Here is a 16,021-nt window from a genome sequence, read left to right as displayed (position 1 = left end):
TTTAGGACTAAATAAGGGAATATTTTATATTTAGCATTTTAATAATTTATGGTTTTGAAATACAGAGCGAAAGACCAATTTCCTTTTTTGCGTTAAAGGTAAAATCTTCCAAACATGACTCACTAACAAACAATAATTTTGTCGACTTACAGTTATTTGGATTTACTTAGGTCTGAGAATAACAGTAATTAATCATTGAAGTTTCTTTAATTTACAAAAGTAATTTTCGATAATTTCTTTACATGTAAATGAAATTTTTTTTTCAAACTACTTTCTTTTTGAATTTTATATTTTGGAAGAATTAAAATTCCGATAATCTAACAAATTTTTTGAGTAACTTTTAGACTGTTTTTTATAATTTCAAAATACCAGAATATATTTGTGCTTGTAATTAGAGCGTTAGAAAAAAATATATAAAAAGGACGCAAGTGTTCTATCTGCATGAAAGGGTTAAACAAAAAATATGTTCTCTTGAATTTACAGTTAATTTCTTACAGTGCATCATATCGACCCTACGATAGTATTAGCTTTAAACAAACATATTAAGAATCAAAAAAGGGAAAATATATTTTTCAAACGCTAATTATGCCTTTGTCCTTAAAGCTATGACCAACATAATATAATATTTCGAAAGATTATGCCATTTGATGATATTTTTAGCATGCGAATTAAGTCATCAAATTATTTTTTTTATTAAAAAAGGGTATCTTTCAGAAAAAATCCAAAATTACAAGCTGAAGAATTAATAGTAGCACAATCAGTTTCAAGCTAGAATAAGTCATTTTAAAGCAATTAACTTTAAGAGTCCCTTACATAAGGTCCAATTTAGTTTAACTCAAGAAAAAAGTAATTCTACCACCTGGACTTAATTACAAAAGAGAATTAAACGAATAAATTGAACTTTTAAAGTCACACTCCTTCCTAATTTGGTAGATAGTTGGAAGGTTTTATCAAATTTCTTTCTTTTCTTAAACCGTGTTTTAATTAACTTCGAAAAAGACTCAAATGTGTCATGCGCATTTCCACAAGATATAAACATTTCTCCTGATTCGGTTCGAAAATTCTTCTGTCAAAAATGAAACCGTTTAGAAGTCAGGAGACATATACCGGATCAGTCTCCCGCTTCAGGGAAAAATACAATTACGGCCGGGAAAATGCTATTATTCCTGGTGCTCAAATGAAATTTATGTCACTGTCAAAAGGGAAAGAGAAAGAGAAAAAGGAAAACTGAAAAAATATGTTCGGAATTAAAATGAATGAGTCCGGTTTTTGACGTAGCATAAAAAATATTTAACAGAAGTATTAAAACTTTCTTCGTGTTTTTAGTTAGAAAAGAAAAATAAAGTTTTTTTTAATGGTGAGGCGACAAAACTAATAGATTGTTTCATGAGTTTGGGTGTGAAAAAAATACTGAAAAACCCAAAGATTAAATATAAAGAAGAATGTGGATTGCTAACCGAAAATTTAAATATGTCAAGAGCAAATAGATTGCAGATTAAAATTTTTTTGATTTTTCCTTGACTATAAACTTTTATCAATACGTTAATTTTAAAGGTATTCATCAATAAATAACTAGTTTTAAGAATGTTCAACATTTATTTATATTTCTAATTTATCATGTTTGTTATTTAAAAAATAAAAATAGAAATAATTTCGGTATTTCAAGGTAATTTTAAGATAAGCGTTGATTAAAATTCGTAAAATTTTAATATTAAATTCTTTAGTTCTAAATTTAGTATCATACTTAAACTACCAACAATAACATGCTAATGATATTTAATGTGTTGCATGTTATGATTATTTTTCATTATTAGTTTTTTAAGATTTTATGCAGGTATATATTGATTTCTTAATAAGATTTAATTAAGAAAAGTCAAATTAATTACAAAGAAATATTCCCGCTAAAGAGTACGTTGTTTTTAAAGTTGCTTTGTGGTTGCAAATTGTAAAAATACACCAGGGGTAGATAGGTTTTGCGATGAGATTGAGATGAGATAAGGCTTTGCAAAAATAAACTCATCAATAAACCTCGATTTCAACATCATTTACACCTCATAAAATGAACCTCTCAGATTGCTCAGCAATCAGTGGAAATCATTCATACTTCAAAGATACTTATTTGGTTAAAGTATAGGTTTATTTTTATCAACCACAAAACCACCTCAAGTATTAATAAAACAATTACATACACCTTGACTTTAAACATTGAGAGGAGATTGATTTTTTCAGGTTGTTTTAGAAGTTAACTTCAAATGAACCTCAAATTAAACTTAACACCTCAAAACAGTCTCAAATAAACCTCAAATTAAACTTAACACCTCAAAACAGTCTCAAATAAACCTCAAAAACACCTTAAGTATTTGTAAGGATAACGTCTCTCGCAACTCACATGCCTAAATCTGCAAAGTAGGCTTTCTGATATCATATTAATATCGCCAAAGCTAAATATTTGAATGCAAAGAGAGAGCTGCACTAAAAAATGCAACACAATTTAGTGTCAAGTATACGCAGCAAAAAGGAATCAAAACAAAATACAGAATTTCAAAATTATTATGAGCAGAGAGAAAAAGAGATAGCATGCTATTTACATATTACTTTCAATAAATATTTTAAAAAATTTAGTTGCATTACAAAATTCAAATGTTATTGCTAAACCATGATTGCGAGAATCACCATATACTGAGAATAACCGAAACCATATACTGTAGGATTTTATTTGGCACACCCAGTACTTCAGGTTATATGTAATTTAAATTTCTATGCATAAAAACCAGTCAGAATTCTAAAGTTTAGAACTTGATTGAAGAACGTACAACCCAGACATAATGAAGCACGCAGAGACTTAAAAAAAACAATCGCTAAGTTACACAGTTGAAAAATTCTTCTACTCAAATGCATTTTGAAATATGTTCTTCGCTTTTCTATAATAAATTCAGATAAAGATAATGCATGCGTTCTTTGATTTCGAAGAAAGTTAAAGAAAATTTTTAGAAAATTTGCAAAATAAATGTATTTGACATATTTTTCAAATGAGACGAGGATTTGTATGTAAGTCATTTGAAGTTGGAATCATTAGTTATGTTTCTTTGCTCATTTAGAATTCAAAAATGCGTATCACGATGTCGGAAGCAAAAAGTAATGCTCATTTCATATTTTCGCTAGTGGTGATTTATTTGAATCTGGATTTATTTATACAGCTTAGATAATATTTGTGAGTTTTACAGATATGCATAAAAACAATAAAATGTTTTAAGAACATTGTTAAGAATTTCACGCAGGAACTATTATTTGAAAGTGTAGACGCACTTAATCGTAAAGAGAAGATGCAGTTAATTACCCGAACGATAAACATTTTAACAATCTATAATATATTTTGAAACATCAGGGTGTTTTTCCAAACTGCTCCATATGCTCTTTTTAAATTTAATCATCACTATTTTTTGTAATAACCCACAAACTTGGAGAAAAAATTCATTTAAATTTTTACTTATGCATCTCAGACTTAGCGATTTCTTTAAGCTTCTTTTAAATTAAATTAATTAAAATGAAATAATTTCATTACGGATAAAAATATTTAAAAACTTCCTTCAGAAATTTTAAGCTCACAAATTTTATAAAAAGTAATTTTTTTCTAAAAATATTTTCGATCATGTAAGGATAGGACTTAAAACAATTAAACAACACCCCAGGCGGAATCCTAATAGACTTCTTAGATGCAAAAAATTCTAGTTCTATTTTAATCTTCTTAATGTTTCTTTTTTAAAAGTATTTATTTTTCATAGGTATTCTTTTTCTCAATGAAAAGCAATGAAAAAGTGCATATCTTCAAAGAAGGTTATTAATTTGCGTTTAGAAAAAAAATCGTGCGTTACAATTAAAGATTAAACTAATGGAATTAAAAAAAAATTCTAATTTTCTTTGTTTGATTTTTAGTTTATTGAATACCAATTAGCCTTGTTCAGGATTTAAATATAAGTTTCTATTCTGGATATAAGGGATCTCGAATAAAAAAAGGGTAATATTGTAAATATTGTAGGTTTTGCTTAGGAAGCTAGATATTTAATTTCTGAAAGTTTCAAAATTGGTTAAAAAGCTCAGCAAATACATGGTACTGCTACTTGAGAAAGACTGATGTCAAAGACATTTTAACTAGCAACATGATACAGTCTGAAGACAAAATAAGGTAACAACGGTGTAAACATTTTAGTTAGATTGGTCTCCCTTTCAGAAGAAAAATTGCTTTATATTTTTTCCGAAAGCAAACGTCATAGATTTTACGAACTTTGTTGCCAATTTTGAATTTTTGTTTAAAAAAATTAAAGTGACGTTTTTTATACAGAACTTAGCAAAACTGAAGATTTCTAACTTTTTTCTTATTTTTAATTCGTATTGAAATTTTTCAGGGATATTTGATATAAGAATCAATAATAATGTAAGAGGTTTTTTTTTTTTCATTATTTGCTGTTAAACAACTTAAGTTTTTTTTGTCTGAAAACTTCTGATAAACAGGGTTTTGAGCTAAGTCCTTTTCTTTTCAAAATATAAATTGAGTGTTCATAATATTATTCATAATAAACAAAAAAACTTAAGAAAATAGTACCGAAAATTCGGTCCTTTTGAATAGAATGCTAACCGCAAAGAAATTGCTTTCAAGAAAATATCTCCTGAGAAATTAAATTCAAAAAATAAGGCACTTTAAATGGATTTAATAAAACTTAAACAAATTTAATAATTGTGAGGTTCAGTTTAGTACCGTATTAAACTTGCATCGAATTTTCATTCAACAGACTCAAAAATTCTTAAAAGTGTAAAAATTAAGAAAAAATTAAAAAAGTAATAACAAAGCATGCATTAGCCTTCTATGACAAGATTTCCTCCATACACCAAACGCGTTTATTGGTTAATTACTTTGGTTTCAAATTTATGTCACTTCGAATGAACTGCGAAGTTAACGGTTTCGCATTGGTATATGTGGTGAGGGTTATGTCATNATATATATATATATAAAATTAAGAAATTAATAGGAACTTTCAAAACTATTCGAATGCATGCGGAAAACGAAAATCCCTGCAATCACGATTAGCCTTTGGTTTCTTAAATTTTAGATAAAGAATGTCGGACTATTTTCAATTCCCACATGAAAATGTTATTTATAAGAAACATATAAAATGGAAAATTCCTTTTATTAAAGAAATAAAATATGAGTAGCTTTCCTTTTGACAGCTTAGAAGTAGAAAAGATAGCAGACCAAACAATCGCGGCAATTTCCCAAATCTCATAAAACGTGAGATGAAGAAGTTATTTACTTGGAAAGATATAAAATCTTAGAAAGAGATTTACCAACTTTTAGAGACTTATTCAACCAATAGGTGGCACTTTTAGATATCAAGAGAACACAAAATGTTTACGGCTTCTATTATTATCTTTTTCATACCCGTAGATGAAAGAAAAAAAAATATTTTTATTATTTATAGAAAATGACAAGAAATATTGGCATAGTCATAAGTATCAATTATTTGATATCCACAACTGATTTTTTATTATTTTTTAGTCTTTTTTTTAAAGAGAGGAAAAATAATGTTGTGGTTGCGTTATTGCTGCTAATGCTATTTGCCAATATCAGCAAACTTGCTACATAAATCCAAGCAAATTTTTAAGTCAGAGGGTGCTTTTCATGTTTTTAGAGGCGCCCTCGATGGCCAAGAACATGACTTCAGCCACATACACGTCAAAATCCGTTTTACAGAGATGACTAATTCATCTACAGATTCTAATATTGACCTATACCAGAGAACTATCAACCTTCGATTTCGTATCTCCAGAGGTATCGATTTGTTACGGGAATTTGGAGGATTTCCTGATCACGACAGATTTAACATGCACCAGTCACCGTTTAATACATTGGAATTCTTCAGCCAGCGGGATTCAAATTCACTCTCTCACGAACAAAAGCCCAACAACACAGGCTATCCCTGTCCTGATGAGTAAAAAACTAACATTTCTTTCCAGAATTTTTTAAATTTTCAAATGTCGAAACTTTTAGCACATTTCGAAAGATTATAATAAAAACTTTAACAAATTATTATCAATATGAAACGTGGTTTAATTAGAGTAATCAAAGGATTTTTTTAAATTACTACAAATGTATTAGTATTGTTTACAATCCAATCGTGGTAATTTTCCGAATTTTATAAAACGTAAGATGAAGAAGTTATTTACTCGGATAGATTCAAAATCTTAGAAAGAGATTTACCAATTTTTGGAGACTTATTCAACCAATAGATGTCAAAAGAACACAAAATGTTTACGCCTTTCTTTATTGTCTTTTTAAACCTAGCAGATGAAAAAAATATTTTTAATTATTTATGGGAAATGACATGAATTATTCATGCAATCGTAAATAGCAATTTATTGACATCTACAGCAATTTTTTTTTAATTTAAGAAAGGCAAAATGATGTAAATACTGCCATATTAATTTTAAGAATTAGTATTTCATTCCAAGTGTTTTAGAAAATTTTACATGTCAAAACAGCAGTACATTTTGAAAGATTATAATCAAAGCTTTAGAAAGAATTAGTTTAAAAATATATAAACTGACTCTTACAACAGTAATCAAAATGCATTTTTGAATGACTACAGCTGTTTCGAAATATTTTATATTCAATAACTAAGCACTTAAAGTAAAGTGTTTCTTCAACATCAAATTGTGGGCCAAGTGGATCACCCAAGCTGTCTTTTAGACAGTGGTTTATTTCCTTGACTAGCTAGTACCTATCGATCAAAAGTGCGTGGACAAGCCAACATTGAGGATCGAACCCTAGTCCTTCATAGTAACAGCTCAGTGCCTATAGCTATTGTTCCATTGCGGATCAACCAAACGATTACCAAATATTTTGATGAATATATTATGATAATGTGATCAGTATTACACTCAAGTTGTCATTATTTCCTTGCCTAGCTAGTACCTATCGATCAAAATTGCGTGGACAAGCCAACATTGTGGATAGAAACTCCTTCACAATAACAGCTCAGTGCCTATAGCTATTGGTCAATCGCGGCTTCCACCAAACACTTAATTACTAAAAGTTCTTGCTGAAATACAAATCTTGGTAAAAATATGAATACTAATTTAAAAATATGCTCAATACACTCTCATAAAATACTGGTTCAATGTAGAGCTGTAATATAGCTCAAATTTAGTGTAGTCGTTATAAGGTGTTAATCTAAACGATGTGACCACACGATTTGAATTATAGTGTTGCGTGATATAGTTTAAGAAGTGAGAAAACATAATTTAACTTAGGGCCATATAGAGGTTACTGCTAGTTTGAACTATATTATGGATCTAAAATTTCAAACAGTGTTTAAATTGAAAAATAATTTGTTTTAGGAAATCATAGCTTAACGAAAAAAAATTCTCAAGATTTTCATTTTTTTCCTTCTCTTAAGTCTAATTTTTACATTTGTTTGGTTACAAATACCTCTACGGATTGATATTTAAAGTATTGAGTATAATTTTAAAAATATACTATAAGTTGAACTTATATATTTTTCTCTAGCTGTAAAGTTATGCTTTTCATGTTATGAAGTTATTAAAGTACTTTAATTGTAGTATCTCAGTTCTTTGAATTAATTAAGGATTCTTTGATAAATTTAAGTGCAGTGTTTTTTTAATATTTTATAATCGTCGTTGAAGAGCAGATCCAATTTTTGGGCTTACGACTGCTAATGTTCAATTCCGCAGCCTTGTAGTTTTGAACCTAATCCAGAAGACAGGGGAACTCCTAGATCAAGTATTGGGAGAAATTTTGCCTTCGTGGAGTACTTTTTGAAGGAACTAACCCGCAATTGCGTAACAGAGAGAAAGACCACGAGAACCTCCCACGGTTAGCCTGATGGCTAAGGAATTCTCCATGATCTGTCTGCCACTGGGGATTGTGGTCGGTGCAAGCTGGGTGCTGATTCGCATCGGCCAGTCATCGTTGGGATTCGAAACCAGATTCCATTGTAAAATTATATAAAATTTCCATCCAGATTCGAACGCTCTATCCCTTAAGTCATCGCGACTCTAAAGTGCAACTTCTATAATTTCCAGTTACTTCGCGATTTCTGAAAGCTATCCTCAAAAATTCCATTGAAAAATTGAGACTTTTGTGCAGGGCGATAGCTTTTATCTTTCTCATTCTAAGCTTCTCAGATTTAATTACATTTAAAAAAAGTCAAATTAATTTTTGCGTTGTGTTGATTTTCTAATTTCTTATTTATTTGTTTGTCTTTAAAGAAATACTTTGAATTTTTAAACGCTTTCTTTCGTGTTTTATCATTTTGTGCTTAAAGTTCTTTTAAATGATTAAATTCCTTACTTTTATATTAAAATTATGAATGTTTTAATAAAAAGTGAAAGAATAACAATAAATAAAAAAATATTTTTAAAAAGAGCTGTTTTTCTTACTTGTATCTACGAAACAGATTAAATAAGAGATATAAGAATTTAAATTCTGAAAACAATTAAATACAACCGGCCTGGTGGCCGAGCAGTTAGCGTGCCTGACTGCGAAGCCATAGGCTGCGGGTTCGAATCCCGCTCGGGGCATGGATAATTCTCTCTCTCTCTTTGTGCTGTCCTCTGTTGTGTGTGTGTATGATGTGTGGATGTGGCCCACCCTATAAACGGGTAATGTGGCAGTGTGGCGTGGGCAATGTTGCTCGCCTCCGTGACTTTAGTTCACAGGTGCCCACTGGGTAACGCGAAATGAGCAACAATTCTGGCATAGTATAGGCAAAAGATACAAATTCAGTGCCTGCCATTGGAAAAAACAAAACAATTAAATACATCCAAACTGTAAGAAGAATTATTGCAATTTCATACACACTATTACTTAATTATTTAACACAAAGTATTACTTAACACATTACTTTATTATTTAACACTTTAACACAAAGCACTTAATTCTTACATTAAATATATTGACCAATGTCCAAGAGATTCTGTATTTTGATTTTCAAACTTAATTCTGAATTTTTAGGATAAGTTAAAGAATTTTCAAGAGAAATTTTCCTTAAAAATATTTAAGATTTCAAATATGAATTTGTTTAAAATATGAATGTAGAAGTACGAATGTAATTTTTCATTAAATTAATGTCACAGAAATATCTCATGAATTTTCTCAAAACTAAAAGGGAAAGAGCATCAGAGGTTTTTATTTCAATTGTACTTCTGTCCCCCTCATGATCTGAAGAACTGAAAAATGACGTTAAAAGCATAGATGTGTTCTCATCTATTTCAAGATGTCTTTCGTGGGAGGGTTGTGCAATCAATTTTCATATGCTCTTTTCGTTGGAGGAGAAACTGTAGTTATTTTGATGACATAAAAATTATTACTTCATTAACTTTGTACTAGTGGGGTGACAATAAAATGAAGATATCAAAAATACGAAATTTGAGGGAAAATCTGTTGGAAGCAAGGCTTCAAAATATTTTGAATTAAAATATCTATATCACCATCCATGCCTGAAAATACCCTCACTATCGAGAATTCCTGGCGTTTATGGGAAAAGTATAAAATTAGAGTACTCTTGTTAGGTTGTTGTTGTTCTTTTACGTCGCACTAGAGCTGCACAATTAGCTATTGGTGACCGCCGGGGAAACATCCCTCAGGATGATCCGAAGACATGCCATCAAAATTTTGATCCTCTGCAGAGGGGATGGCACCCCCCTTTCGGTAGCCCGACGACCTGCATGCGAAGTCTAGCACTTTACGGTAGAACAGTTTAACGAGGACCAATACAGCACACCCTCGGTCCCTACGCAGGCTGATCCAAGTGGTCATCCACTCGCACACTGACCGTAGCCAGTGATGCTTGACTTCTGTGATCTGCTGGGAACCGTGTCTTAACGATCCACTGCGGGACTACTCTTGTTAGGTACTGTAATGAAGTAGAATACCTAGGCATTCTATATAATACAATCGCTCTTCATGAAAATTAAGAAGGAAAATTATATGGTTTGCTTATTCATTGTAGAAAATTGCTAGTATTTTATTAGGCATTCTATAGAATGCTTAGACAGTAGCTGAAGTATTAAACACTTTACACTTTGCTAGTTAATTTTAGGCATTCAATATAATGACTTATTATTGTTTAGAAAACGGATTTAATGTATTGATAGAAATATATACAAAGTGATACATAAAATAGGTGCAAAACTTTAAGAGGTGACTGTATCTATCTAAACAAAGTGCTTTAATCATAGAATTCATTGTCGGAAATAAAAAGAAAAGAAAAATCTGGTGATTTTGGAAACTTGTAGTCTTGTAATTTGGACACCACAAGCTGCAGATCTTTTCAGATTAGTGAGATCAGCTGAGAACTCTGATATATGATATCCTAACTCTAAAACTGCAGACCTCGATGGGTAGACTTTCGGCCTTTTTGTTTGCTTGTTGTTTCTCGGAATGTTCGCTTATTATTTCTCACTCCAGTACCGTTCTCTATTTTCAAAACTTATTATCACCACATGCTATTAAAAATATTTTTGTCCCTTATTCATTTTTTGGGAGTTTCAGCCTCGCATAGTCACATCACATTCGGAACCCTTTTACACATGGATGGTAAACGACGATAAAAAATGGCCACATTATGGCACAGAGTTCTTGCAGTGGTAATTTAAGATTCATTGAGAATTTAAAAAGTAAACCTTAAAAAAATATAATATTGACGTAAGGAATTCTAGAGGAATCTAACAATCCAATTACTTAAATTATATTGAATTTTCGAAATTCGTACAAACTCGCAATTTATCAAATTTGTACGTTTGAGCTGTTAGTACAGTTGTACCCTTAGATCATCACATAATCGTTAAGTATTGATTTATAAATGCATATAACAAACATAAAATTACTGTTTAAGATAACTTAATATATTTTTAATTTTCTTAATTTTTTATAGTACTAAACCAGAAATGGATCGTATAGTAAAAAAAAAGAATTCAATTAATTATTGACTGTTTAATATTTATTTTGAATTACATTTCCATGCGAAACCGAATTCACTAAACCCTTAAAATGTTAATTAATGATAAAAAATTAAATTTGATACTTTTGCTTTATTTATTATATTAATTTTTAATTTCCACTTTGTAGTCATTCTTGTATCCATTATGTACAACAGTTCCTCAAATGAAAAGTTGACACATGAGATTGTGTCAGAATGACTTCAGCCATAGCAGCGTCACCGATCAACAAACTAAATGGCGGTGGAGGTGTGCCCTACCTACGGCGGAAAACAGTAAAAGCTGTTCGTGATAGAGGAAATTGATCGAAAGTAAATTTGTACTATACACGGATGCGTCCAGATCGGAATAATAATTGATTTCCTACCCCAATTGTGCACTATCAATTTAACACAATACTTGTAGTACTCTGACGAAACTACAAAAAGCAATAAATAGGAAACGGTCAGGCTTTCTCACACAATAAGCGATCCTTCTCCTTTACAATGTCCATCTGTACCCTTCCCGTGAAACCCGACCTATCTTTAAAAACATACTTTGTGAAGTGTTGGAACACCCACCTACAGTCCAGATTTGTCACTCTTACTTCCACATCTTTCGGTCGGTTAAAAGAGCATTGCAAGGAATACGTTTCCATTCGGATGATGAAATGAAGAAAGCTAAGTAGGACTTCCTCTAGCATTTCTCACACACCACTCAACCGCAATTTCTCTACAGAAAAATCATAAACCTGCTACCTAAACTATGGGAATCGTGCTACAACACCCGTGCTGGCAATTTCTCTTGATTTCGAATACAAGTATTCTTTAAATTCAACTTGTCAATTTTTCATTTGCACAACCCTTCAAAAATGTTGTTATTTTTGAAGAATATTTTCAAAAAATTTGAGGATTGCTCAAGCTTCATGTTTATACTAAGGTTTAATGATTTATTTTAGAACACGCTTGTGATTAATTTAGCGATACATTTTTGTATTATATTGTTTTAAATTTCTCTTATAAAATACTTTTAGGTGTGTTTATTGACTTGTTATTGTCATTTTTAATAAAAGTTTCTGTAAGGAACAGGTAGCAGTGTTGAGTAATAACATAAAAACGTTCACAAAAATCACGAAAATATTAATGCGAGATGGATCAAAAACCAAAACTCTTTTAAACTTCTTAGAATCTTTAATTTATTATGGAATGAAAATTAAAGTTTATGAGTAAAAATGATGAGTGACCCGATCAAGTTAATTTAATTGAATGAAAATTTTCCAAATGAAAAGAATGAAAATTCTCCAAATTTTTAAAAAAGAAAGTTTTTGTATTTTACAAGAGCATTCTATAGTCCATAAAATTTGTATTACAAACTATTTTCCTGAAATTAGAAATATGTAAGGTATAAGCAATATTTTATGCACACGTAATTTTTCATTAGATTTTTCTAGGTTTTTACAGATATGATTTGAATAGTATTTCTTTTTAGCCAAAATTGCACATTCAAGATTAAAAAAAACGGTATATTTCAAGCAATAAATTTTATAAAACGCGAATGTTTAAGGTGTCTGACTAGTTTCGACAGCTTATTTTTTAAATACAGGGTGCGTTCTGAAAGTAATGCGCATGATTTTATTGTGACGCGACTATCAATCGCAGCGCACTCAGATTGGTCTAAAAATTTGGTGGGGGATTTGTCCTTCCAAATAAGCCTGGTCTCAGGTCGCTCTGAGTAGTAAGAGCGGTAGGACGTGTCTTTGCGCAAAGTCTTTTTTTCGATCGAGTCACAGCGTAATGGAGTGCTCGCTGGAAAGCGATAAAGTTCTGTGTGCGGTTTGGGAAGAATGCGACGGAAACTCATCACATGCTTCAAGACGCCTTTAAGGTGAAATGCATTTCGAGATCTCAGTGTGGAAAGTGGCACAAGGCCTTCAAGGAGGGTCGGGAGAGGGTCACCGACGAGCCTCGTTCTGGACGCCCAACAACAGCCCGAACAGATGAAAACGTCCAGCGTGAGCGTGAAGTTTTGAAGTCAGACCTTCGGTTAAGTATTCAGGCAATCACCAACACCCTGAACTTGTCAAAATGTGTGGTACATAGGATTGTGACGGAGGATTTGCAAATGAGAAAGGTCTGTGCGAAGCTTGTGCCGAAGGTGTTGATGGAGGAGCAAAAACTACCTGATCCAAAGTAAGACACCCTTGGTGCCCCAGGCTCCCTATTGCCCTGACTTGGCGTCGTGTGACTTTTTTTTGTTCTTTCGACTGAAAAGAGAGCTGAAGGGAAGGCACCGGGAGTCGGTGGAGAACATCCAAGCTCATGTTACAAGGTTCCTGAGAGGCATTCCTGTCGATGAATTCCTGGGTGCCTTCCAGGCGTGGCAGAATCGTCTCCACAAGTGTATTGACGCACAAGGGAACTATTTTAAAGAATTTTAACCATTTGTACCCATAGGATCAATAATCTATTTTCCACAGAAAATGCGCATTACTTTCGGAACTCACCCTGTATATATATAAAATTTAAAAAAAAACTATTTTTTTATTATGTGTAAATACTTTTAAAACTAGCAAAAAAAATATTATTGTTATTTTAAACTTGCCATTTTTAGGTAAAAATATGTTTTTTTTTTGCATGTTTGCTAAACTCTGTAAAAAAACTTCTATCGCCTAAAACAAAAAAAATCTTTCGAGTCTTTTACTTTAAAGGCTATCAAATATGTTTTGAGCTATTGTCTTAAAAGCAAGTGCATATACTAGTAAGTTAGGGATGAAGGTAGTTAAAAAAATGAATTTTTAAAAACTTTCACACTTGGACTTCGCATAAAAAAGAAATTCTACTTTTTTTGCTTAGTCGGTAGTTCAAAACTTGTGTGCTATAATCGCAAACGCTCATGAAAAATCGTAGACATTTTAAAAACCACAGATATCTTGTTTAAGGTGGTGAAAAATGTGAAAAATCTGATTTTGAGCTAAATTCATTAAAAACATTTAAAATCATTAGCCTATCCACTTTCATCACCTTGCACAAAAACTGACTTAACTTTGCAAATAATTAAAGTACAACAAAAGAAAAGTATTTTTAGAAAGCTAAGAGTACAGGGATTCTAAACTTATAATAAGCTCAATTTAGAGAATTTTGCTCAAAATCATGTTTTTGCATTATTCAGATACCTTAGCAGATTAGATATATTAAAAAAAAAGTTAAATTATAATTTCGTTACTGTTGTATAGTATGAAAACATAAAAACAATAATTTTAATCCTGAATTCCACAAATTAGAGAATTGTACATGCAAGTCGTTTGAACATAAGTCTTTTACTATATGAAACTCTTTGATATCTTTTAAAAACCCATCTAGTTCCTTCAAAATTCAAAATTTGTGTAAAAAATGAAAACAATAGTTTTTTTAAATATAAAATTGAACTTTTATAACTAAACTATCATGGCTCAATAATTTGTGATGATAGTAAAAAAATTTTAATTGAGGCTACCAGTCAATGAGGCAAGTGTCTAGAACATTCAAATACTTTTTCCAGAATTTGTGAAAGTCTAGAAATCTGTCTAAGGAATCCGAATTCTTTAAATCTTTTTCCTAATATATGGCTTTTTAGCTCAAAGGGAACAAAAGAATCATTTAGATTGTGTTTATAAAAGAAATGCCATTACGAAGATTCTGGAAGCAGCTTAAGTGCGAAAGCGCTAAGATTTCATTGAAGTTTATTCTCTTCAAATGGGAATTGCTGCCTCCTCTCAACAAATGGAACAGATTCTAGAAATTTTCTAAACAATTTTAAGGGTAAAATGGGCAGTTTGAAGTTGAAGACCTATTCTGTTCTTTGGAAAATGGATTTGATGGAAAGTGAAAGGAAAAAAAAAGAAAAACTTAAGACCAAGCTTTGTAGAACATATTGTTATAGTGTAAAACTTCTTGGAATACATTAAGATAAGCTTTTTGAGGTTTTTCCCAGACGTATGAGTGTTTATTTGTGTAATACCATATGAATACATTGTGTTTAAGTTGATAAACTGTAGTGCAAAGTGTAGTGCTTCTTATTATGCATTAGGATAAGCTTTTTCCTGTTTCCTTATGGCATGAGTGTTTATGTAATTTCGTATATATACATTAAATTTAGATTTGTGAAGCTTATAAAACATATTGTTATGGTGTAGAGCTTCTTGCAATACGTTACAGTAAGTTTTTTCAAGTTCCCAGCTCATGATCGTGTTTATAAGACCGCATGTATACGTTGTATTTAGATACTCGGTAAGCTTTCCATGCTTAATATACATTGCTGAATATATTATCATGGAGTCGAGATTCTTGAAATGTGTTATGATAAGCTTTTTCAAGTTTTTAGGTTGTATTCGTGTTTATAAGACCCTATGTATACGATGCATTTAGACACTAGGAAAAATGTTCATGTTTAATATACTTTGTAGAACGTATTGTTATGGTGTAGAGCTTCTTGCAATGAGTTGCAGTAAGCTTTTTGAAATTCCCAAAAAGTGATCGTGTTTATTAGCCCATATGTATACATGCTACTTAGATACTCGGAAAGCTTTTCTCGTTTAATATACTTACTTTGTAGAGTATATTTCCATCATGTAGAGCTTCTTGGATTGCTGTAAGATAAGATTTTAAATTCCCCCAAGGCATTCATATTTATCTATGTAATACCATATACACCGAAGAGCCATTACATTATGACCACCCTGCTAATAACATGTAGAACCACCTTTAGCCCTCGAAACTGCAAGCACCCGCAGTGGTATTGATTCCACAAGGTGCTGATAAGTAGTCTGAGGTATCTGGTACCAAGAGCTCACCAACTGGTCCTGCAATTCCCTCACATTGCGAGGGGGTAGTGGGGCAGCACGAATATGGTTTTCCAAGTAGGACCACAAGTGCTCTATTGGATTAAGGTCAGGTGAATTTGGGGGCCAAGACATGACTTGAAAGTCTCTGGAATGTTCCTCGACGATTCAACCCTTATGACATGGTGCATTATCCTGTTGGTAAACACCGTC

General features: G+C 31.4%; 2 protein-coding genes across 2 annotated transcripts in view; one reads left to right on the top strand and one right to left on the bottom strand.

The window, feature by feature from the left end:
- The first annotated feature begins 12,855 nt into the window (after positions 1-12,855).
- On the top strand, positions 12,856-13,185 carry LOC107457097 (protein GVQW3-like). Its single transcript, XM_016075161.2, has one exon. It carries the CDS (start codon positions 12,856-12,858, stop codon positions 13,183-13,185), a length of 330 nt encoding a protein of 109 aa, XP_015930647.2.
- Positions 13,186-15,709: 2,524 nt separating this feature from the next.
- LOC122269762 (uncharacterized) overlaps positions 15,710-16,021 on the bottom strand; it is a 2,873-nt gene continuing 2,561 nt past the window's right edge. The window contains exon 3 of the mRNA XM_043044406.2: positions 15,710-15,903. Within this exon, the coding sequence (XP_042900340.2) occupies positions 15,710-15,903 (194 nt within the window). The remainder of the gene's footprint in view (positions 15,904-16,021) is intronic.

This window comes from Parasteatoda tepidariorum, chromosome 5, assembly GCF_043381705.1.
Source record: "Parasteatoda tepidariorum isolate YZ-2023 chromosome 5, CAS_Ptep_4.0, whole genome shotgun sequence".
Classification (NCBI taxonomy): Eukaryota; Metazoa; Arthropoda; class Arachnida; order Araneae; family Theridiidae; genus Parasteatoda; species Parasteatoda tepidariorum.
Note: the sequence above shows the minus strand (reverse complement) of the source record. Positions and strands in the feature narration are given on the sequence as shown.

Excerpts from the sequence above, each read along its gene's own strand:
- LOC107457097 (XM_016075161.2), top strand. The coding sequence starts at position 12,856 with ATGCTTCAAGACGCCTTTAAGGTGAAATGCATTTCGAGATCTCAGTGT.